Raw genomic sequence first — 9548 nt, forward strand, 5'->3', positions numbered from 1 at the left:
ATTTATTTATTTCATTTTCCTGGCTTTACAAGGAAAGTTGCCCCAGGACACATGGCACAACAGGGGACTGCACCAGAGTTGGGGATCAAACCACCAACCTTCCGATTGGCTGGCGACCACTCTACCACTGGACCACAGCCACCCCAAAAGGTAAAAGGTAGGTATAGGTTCCTAAACCGTAGGGACTTTGGTCAATGTTAGCCTTTCCATTTCATTTAAAGTAATATAACTGCAATTGGTTGGGAGTGTAAGACCTAGGTTGAGCACAATTAGTCTTTACATGGTTGGTTGCATCCTCATGTCTAGTCAATGACACATTTGTGGCATTAAAAATGACTCCTCCTTTTGCTTCGACTTGCCACTGCAAGTGTTTACCCATTTGAAGATCAGCTCAACACAGCTTTCACTGCTTTCACTTACAAAATGGCTTACCCGACATTTAATATAACCAATACCGAAAAAAACGAGTTGTGTTCAAATTATACTTAAAGGAACACTTTGCCGATTTATAACCAGCTTTGTATTATAACAATGTGGTTTTGTATTAGAAAATGAACTATGGTAAACTTCCCCCCCCCCCCCATCTTGCTAGCGCCCAGATCTCCGTTCTTATCTGACAGTGAAACGCCACGGATGACGCCTTGTTCTTTCACATTAAGACACGAGTAGCCTATAAAAGCAGCGACACCCTTGTCTTTTGCTTTCTCTAAAATCAAACTCAGAATGAACAGTAAAACTAGAATGTGCTGATCAAATACAAACCAAGATTATGTTACTGTATTGCCTGAAATGTTTTCAGAAACATAATTTATTCTACCATTAAACTGTAATACAAGATCGTTTGGTACACACTGGCTAATGAATTGCTTTATTTGACGTGTTCACAGTGGGAGCGTTTGTTGGTCCGTTGGTTTTCTACCTTTTGAGCAAAAGGGAATATCACAGCTTCTTTTCTCAGTTTCTGGACATGTAGCACCAAATTAAAAAAAAAGATTTTGCCCCATTGTACTGCATAGACCTCCTAGTTTTGTGAAAATAAAACTCTGTCCAGCGGTAAAATACTTATTTAGGAGGAATCTAAAGCTGAGATCTAACCTACCAAGAATTCACTATAAAACGACCAATGAGATGAAAATGAAACTGTTTTAGTAGATAAGAAGGCAGGCAAATGACAACTGATTAACCAGCGTGGCCAATTTGAGCTAATCTTTAGATGTTTTCCCCTAATAATGATTTTCTGTGGAGTTGTTCCTTATCCAAATTGAGGGTCTAAAGATAAAGATAGTCTGTGTGCATGTTTCACACGGACTATAAACGAATAGGACGTATGCTAGTTTTCGGCTAATTCAAATTTGGGGTCTAAAGGTTCATCATTACAAGCAACCCCTTGCACATTGTGGGTCTACCCTCATTTAAATGTAAGTGTTGTAGAACAAGAAAAGAAGTACAATAAAATCATTACAGCTAAGCTTAAGTGCTTAAATTCAAACTGGCATCATGATCAGACAAACTTGATAAAGTAACTAATTGATAAGCTCTCTCCATCCCACCAAGCAAGGCTTTTTTAACTACACACAGTCCTGAGGCAACCTCTAGAGAATCATAGTGATCGATGTGGCTCTCTTGCAGTGTTGCGCTTTTGGCATCACAATCTTAGAGGGTGATGTCATCTATTTGGGGAGAAAGGTCATTCATTCTCAGCTCAAACCAGTGGGGAGGGTATTAGCTCTCCCCTCATCTAAAAGTACTGTCTACTGCTCTCTGCCTTGCTGTGAGAGTAGCATTTGTGACCAAGTGACTGGACAGCATTCACAAAGCAGCACTTTTCATGGAAAGACAATTTTAAACCTAGAGATGCTATAATAACCTAAACCCATAAAGCAAGTAAGAGAAAATGAGTTTCTTGGGACATGACAGCAAAACAAAAGGTTGGAGTAGAGACCAAAATACTGCATGAACAAGCTTAGAATTTGATTTGACAGGTTTCACTACAGCAGACAGTTCCCAATTTAAAACTGAACACATCATCAGAAACTTGTCATTGCAAGGGACACTTTTAGGCTATGTCATGATACACATTAGCAAAAGCAGACACAAATATGCAAAGCACAAAGATGTGTTGAAGTTTTATGGTTTGTTATTGCTTTGTAATAGCACCAGGCCATAACCAACAAATGCTGCTCTCATGATGGATTTCTTTTGTGTTATTGTCTGCAGTTCACTGATGATTTAATGGCCATCTAAAAGCTTTATAGAAGACTGGTATAGAGTCCCTGACTGCAGACAGCTACACATTTTAGACTGCTAGTTTTATGGAAAAAGAAGAAAAGTGCTATCTTCCAAAGCAGAGGCTCGAGCTGAGTGATTGTTAGTTTGCACCACCATATCAGATGGGTCAATCGCTGTATATTTATCTTTCAGATAAACTGATGCTTAGCGCTGTGACTCGAGTGAAATATTAATGCTAATACGTGAGAGGCATAAACTGGGGCTACAACTATTACTCATTCTTAACATCAGTAATTCATTTAAATTCCACAGTCAATGCTTTTTAATTTGTAGTTATTCTCACCATTCTCATTAATTATTTTTTTTAAAGTGAACTGCTGTACAATTTTACTCGATTGACACATTTATTTTGCTATCTAATCCACATCATCTATCTAATCCACATCATTGTTCTCCTTCATATCCTCCTTCATTTTTATAATGCTCTGCAAACATCTGGGGACTGAGGAGACAAGTTGCTCAAGTTTAAGAATAGGAAAGTTGTCCCATTCTTGTCTAATACAGGCTTCTAGTTGCTCAACTGCCTTAGGTCTTCTTAGTTGCATCTTCCTCTTAATGATGCGGCAAATGTTTTCTATGGGTGAAAGATCTGGACTACAGGCTGGCCATTTCAGTACCCAAATCCTTCTTCTACTCAGCCATGATGTTGTAATTGATGCAGTATATGGTCTGGCATTGTCATGTTGGAAAATGCAAGGTCTTCCCTGAAAGAGACGACGTCTGGATGGGAGCATATGCTGTTCTAGAACTTGGATGTACCTTTCAGCATTGATGGTGCCTTTCCAGATGTGTAAGCTGCCCATGCCACACGCACCCATGCAACCCCATACCATCAGAGATGCAGACTTCTGCATCTGCAACTTGGGTTGTCCTTGTCCCCTTTATGACATGGCGTCCAAGTTTTCCAAAACAAACTTCAAATTTTTATTTGTTTGACCACAGAACCGTTTTCCACTTTGCCACAGTCCATTTTAAATTAGCCTTGGCCCAAAGAAAACGCCTGCGCTTCTGGATCCTGTTTAGATATGGCTTCTTTTTTGACCTATAGAGTTTTAGCCGGCAGCGGCGAATGGCACGGTGTATTGTGTTCACTAACAATGTTTTCTGGAAGTATTCCTGAGCCCATGTTGTGATGTCCATTACAGTAGCATTCCTGTATGTGATGCAGTGCCGTCTAAGGGCCCAAAAATCACAGGAATCCAGTATTGTTTTCCGGCCTTGACTCTTACGCACAGAGATTGTTCCAGATTCTCTGAATCTTCGGATGATATTATGCACTGTAAATGATAATAACTTCAAAATCGTTGCAATTTTTCTCTAAGAAACTCCTTTCTGATTTTGCTCCACTATTTCTTTCGGAGCAGCATTGGGGGAATTGGTGATCCTCTGCCCATCTTGGCTTCTAAGAGACACTGCCACCCTGAGAGGCTCTTTTTATACTGAATGTTGAATGTATAATTTTGGACCAATAAGTAGTTCTTATAATTACAGTTATAGAAACATTATACATCTGCTTGTACACAAGACGTTACAGCACCATCTTCATTAGGATGAGAAGTGTTTATACTCTGTCTTTTGTTCTGACTCCACTTATACATGCTTTTCAGAGCAGAAGCAGACAAACGGGGAGAAGAGGCTCTTTCAAACCACACTCTTGTCTGATGTCTGTGAAAGAGGCGTGACAGAGCAAGAGTGAGCACAACACATACAAATCCAGCATCACAGCCTGTGTAACTACCCACGTTTTTATGCCTGTCTGCCTTCCTGCTTGCCAGCCTTTTCCATTCTCTGTCTCTATATAAGATCTTCTGCTGATCCAGGGGAACATTAACTCACTGAACAAGTCAACCTGAAGAGCATTAGCTGACGAGCACACTCTACTTTGTATTTCCTGTCTGGAATAGATTTTAGGTAAAAGATGACAAAGCAGTAGAGCCTCTGTCCTTCTATGGTACTATCACATTAATCTCTCTTGCCTTTGCCTGCCAAGTAGCTGGAAAACAAATCAGTGTAATAAAATTAAACACAAACACTGGCTAATAATATTACAGACCAACCACAGAGCAGCCTACTCTCTCTTTCTTCTTTCTACGAGGCAAATAGCAAGGAAATGAATCAATATAACCGGAGTACATTTTGTTAACATAATTTGAAGATTTTTGTTTTTGAAGAGAACTAGTTCATTTATGTTGTCCAGGCAAAGTCTACAGCAGGAACAAAAACACAACAGCATCCACTGATACAGACTAGGTTCCATTTTTTGACGAAGGAGGTAGGCAACTGTTGCTGTGGAGATGTGGAACACATTAGGTCGCTCGGCAACAGGCCATCATGCACTAGCCAGAACCACTCCCATGTGTCTCGCTTTCTGTCTATCCACCTCTCCAGCTTCATGTGTGGATGGGCTTTCTGGCACCGGACCAGCCACAGCCAATGACAATAATGATTCTGCCAAACACCTTCAGGATTTCAGAGAATATTACCTTATCTTGAATCTTATCCTCAATCTTTTAATTTAATTCAGTAGAGAGTAAAATCCAGCTGCAAGGATTTATCAGTCAAACCTGAGACTGTGACAGTTGCAAATTAAGTCATGGTGTTCTTATTAATATAAACAGAAAACACAAAATACTACATGTAGATATTTAAATAAAAAATGTTAAGCAGTACAGATAATGTAAATTAAGACAATGCCCCACTAATAAATGTTGGGCCTATGTGTGATTTAACACTGCAACTATTAACATTATGTGGCGGTGTGTATTGTGTATTTACCAAGAGGCATATACCATTTAGATTATTTTACAAATATTGTAATTGTTTAAAAACAAGGGACATTTTACAATGTAGCCTTGCTCTTACAAACCCTCTGAACATATTTATTAAAAATATCCCAATATAAATACAGCAATTAGTAGCATCACATAGAAGAACAAGTGTAATATTGTGTAACAATTGTCAGACAATTCATATCTTACCTTTGTTCTTGATTTGACTTTTGACTTGACCCTCTGTCGCCTTTTCAGTTTCTTCTTACTTAAAGCCTTCTTTCCCCTGAAAGCATATAGTGATTGCTCAGTATTGCAAATTATATTGTGTGTTAGGGCAATGCTTACACTCAAACACATAGCAAAACATTTAAGACATTTTGGTTTATCTGATCAAAATCTTTATTACAAACATGAGAATGAGAGGTAAACGGGATGTAAAGCCTTGTCGGCAACACCTTAAACCAGCAAGAAAAACACAAATCATTCATCCTTTCACTTGTTAAGAACAGCCAGTAAAATCTTGAATCTATTCCAGGTGTCTTTAACGGTAATCTCACTTTTACTTTCAGCCTACATCTTCATCTTATGCAGCTGGCAAGGTTTGTGTCAGTATGCCATTCAGATGTGTGTAGCAGGTGTCACCAGATTCAGCGTCACTCGTTTTGACAAAGCCCCAAAACAAGCAGAAGTTTGGTTCTGTAGAAATTCCCTTTTTGATGCTTTTGTACTCTCTATGAAATTCATGTTTTGTTTTGGCTTTTTATGATCAATTTCAAAACAAGGGGCCCACGACAAGTGATAGAACCAAAATTAGAATTACTATTACTAAGAAAAGAAAGCCAATGCAAGAATTAGTAAAAACGTATTACTCACTACTAAATGCAGAAAAGCCATACATCTTAAATTGGCTGTTTTAAACGGGTTGATAGAAATACTGAACTATACATATTGTATGTTTTGTTTCACTATGAAGTTCTGTTCTATTACAAAAAGAGTAAAGCTCAATATTGATTTCTAATAGCTTGTCATCATAGAAAAGTAGCTTCAAAGTCTGCAACCCTTTGAGCACACAGTGACACGTTTGGTATTATTAGGCTACTCATGAAAATCCCAAACTAAAATCAGTCCCGACAAAAATGTATATCTGATGTTTTCAATGTTATGTAAATATCAGCAAATCCACAAGAGAGAAAATACTGACTGGTTCTAGCTTTAAGGAGCTAAAACAGGTGTGTATCTCTTGAGTACAATCTGCACCTTACAGTACAAGCAACATATTTCACAATAAAAAAAAAAGTCACATTAGATGGTAGTTCAAACATAGATAGGTTGAAACAATAATTGTTGTTGTTTTTCGGTTCATTTGTATAGACCTATAAATTCAGAAGTTGGTTGTAAAAACAGCATGTTAATGTAATGTATATACTTTATTAACCCGGCATGGGGAAAGACACTCCAACCGACACTGCCCCATGCTTCAAGCAGGTATTGTACATTGAGAGGAGGGTGAGAATAACAATTCAGTTTGTGAGGAAGGATGCTGCAATGATCCAGCTACTCAGGCTACAATCTGACTGATTGAATGACGTAACTGTCTTACTCGCTTAAATGCCAGAAAAGCAAATGAGTTCATTCAATTCCTAACACATTCTCACACATACCTAAGAAGCTAACGTTAATGTTTTAGGCCATGTTGTGCAAGAGAGAAATGTGCTCTATTTATTTTGTGTTTAAATGTGGTGATTATCAGCTCCAGGTTTCTTGACAAATGAATCGCCGGGTTTAGCTCTACGTTACGTTAAGACAACCTGGGCAAGGCTGATGCTCCAACGTTAGTCAACGTTAGCTAGCTAGCAACCGAAACAGTGACGCCATTGGGCCTAGATACACACAGCTCACTACATCAAATTATATCAAATGACTAACGTTAGCTAAAGCAGAATATGCTGACAACGCGAGCAGCGAGTGATCAAAACGGCTTAGCAAAATTAAAGTATTACACGAGCACTGCGTTTGTTTACATTTCGCTGGCTATTGCTCAAAAACAAATTGATGTAGGATATAAGCCGATAAGGCATTGTTTCCAGTCGTTATGGCCCAGGTGGGTAATGATTTAATTCAGTGATAATGTGTCAATGTTTTTGAGACAACATGTCCTGAGGACACGGGATGCAAACAACTCGAGCAAGGGTGAACTAACGTTAGCTTAGCTGGCTGCAAGCTAGGGAACTCGAACCCAAAATGCTACATAGCAAGCCGACCCCTTCAAGAGGGTGCACTCACACTATATAGCTCCTGGTACATTGTTTTTAGTTTAACAACTTGTATGGCAAATTTCGACTACCTCAATATCCAAAAATAGCAATTAACCTAGATGTAGCTGATGTTAACCGATGTAACGTTCCCGCTAGGCAAGGGATAATGTTAGCCTACTCTCGTTAGCTCAGTTAGCCCCACAAATGACAGACCAGCCTCTGCGAAATTCACTCACCTTCCTTGATTTATCCCTTGCTCTTTATCATTGATAGCGGTGGTATAGATCCGTCTGTATCTCTCGGCCAGAGCTCGCCCTGAAAGTAAAAGCTGGTACCGAGTCCGACAATCCGACTGGGCTCCAGGTGTTGGACAAGAACCCATTCCTGGACCGATGGTGGAGAGATCGGCTCCTAGTCCAGAAATGACCCTGACACCCAGCCCCATCGACGGCGATGAGGAAGGCAGAATCCCTCCACCGGCGGCCGCTGCCACAGCAGCACACATCATCGTTTAGGAGAACAATTCATATATCACACAAAAGATACCACAATGTAGACAATATATATCCGTTAGATGCAATCCAGTTGTCGTAAAATCCGGCTCGTGTCACATTATTTGTCCATTGCAGGTTGCAGAAATACCACAATTAGCATCCACGGTCCCCAGTTATTATAAACGCCAATTGTAGTCTCTCTGGTGGTACAACTACAATGTACGGTCTTCCGATCCCGGCCACGGCGTCAACACGGTGCTTGTCTCCTGAAAATATATATTCTCAAGCCATTACCAATGTTCTTGTAGAATACCAGAAACGGCAACGTTAATTTCCAAAAGACGCTTTTCGTGTTTTGGTTTCATACGTTCCTTGAATATTTCTTGACCCCAGAGAGGCAGCACCCTCAGTTGGGCTGCCATCTTAGCTCCATCATCCCTCCCCTCCCTGGCTGAGTGTTGCGTCGCTAGCATGCCGGGATATTTTCATACGACTAAAACCGGGCGATGCTATCATAGACTATATGATCAATTACGTCCCGGTATATGCAGCCTATAGTTCATTTCTTAACACATATCAGCAATCGTAGAAGGGAAATAACGCGTGATTGGAAGGAGATAATTCAGGGCCCCTCCCAGTTTGATCTACAATTCTCACACTGAAAGACTTTTAAAGCGATTAAATGCTGTGTTGCCCGCTGAAAAAACACTGAAGTTCCAGGTTGACCTTTAAAAACAGTGTTACATTTTGTTGAGACTTTTTGACTTTACAGCTCATCATTTCTTCTCTGCTATTATCATTTACAATCCATTTACAACTGTTGCATAAATATCTCAATGTTAGTTTTGTTAGAAAAAAACTAAGTAGGCCTATCACGTGTTCTTTGATTTGATGGGGACGAAGAGAGGCTTGAGGTCCAATTGAGAATTAACAAAAAGTTTAATGAAACAGCATGATGAAGATGATATGACAACGACAATAAGACAAAACAGCACTGTAGCTGACAGTGGTCTGAGGACACGTCCCTCTTCGGGGACATTGCGAACAGCCCGGAATCATTAGGCTATATTCCCTGCACCTAGGGGCGGTTCCTATTCACCAGGTGTATTTAAACCCATTGTCATTGGTCCGTCGTTGGCATGGTAACACGTTAAGGGCATCTCAGTGGCTGTCTTTGCTGCCTGAGAAAAGTATGGGTCACACCTCTAACATGGACATTGGGGGTTCCTCCCTGAAACAGATCAAAAGGTTCTATCATGTAAATGAGAAATTCCAACAAAAAAACATTTAATCAACATACTATTGTCTTAGCCGCAGGGGGTTGGAGACAGAAGGTTACTTCCTGTTGTGAAGCAAAAGGCTTTTTTCTATATGTTAAATGCCAGACCTGATCAACCACTTTTAGAAGATTTGGTTTGTGTTAAGTAGTGGAATGCTAATTAAGGCTATCAGTATTGGATCAATCTGGCCGCAGAATACAGGCCTACATAAAACAGAAATACATTGTTTACAGAACATTGTTTTTAACTTTTAAAATACAACATAATTGCACTTCCCTCTCCAGTGACCACTGCAAAACTGTAAAATGTTGCCATTTGCTCTCTTAGACATGCCTTCTTAAACAACTCATGTTGTCTTGACTCAAGTGAAGTTTTGAGTGATTGCAGCCATCCTTTGATTGGATCAGTGGTAGCCTACAGTGGTCTTCTTCACTGATCAGGCCCTAGCTGAGGCCTAAC

General features: G+C 39.8%; 1 protein-coding gene across 1 annotated transcript in view; it reads right to left on the minus strand.

The window, feature by feature from the left end:
- Positions 1 to 8276, minus strand: part of mycbp2 (MYC binding protein 2) — a 69349-nt gene extending 61073 nt beyond the window's left edge. The window contains 2 exon segments of the mRNA XM_032530411.1: positions 5268 to 5343; positions 7552 to 8276. Of these exon segments, the coding sequence (XP_032386302.1) occupies positions 5268 to 5343; positions 7552 to 7823 (348 nt within the window). The 5' untranslated portion in view covers positions 7824 to 8276.
- Between the last annotated feature and the right edge of the window lie 1272 nt (positions 8277 to 9548).

Source organism: Etheostoma spectabile, chromosome 11, assembly GCF_008692095.1.
Source record: "Etheostoma spectabile isolate EspeVRDwgs_2016 chromosome 11, UIUC_Espe_1.0, whole genome shotgun sequence".
NCBI classification, from domain to species: Eukaryota; Metazoa; Chordata; class Actinopteri; order Perciformes; family Percidae; genus Etheostoma; species Etheostoma spectabile.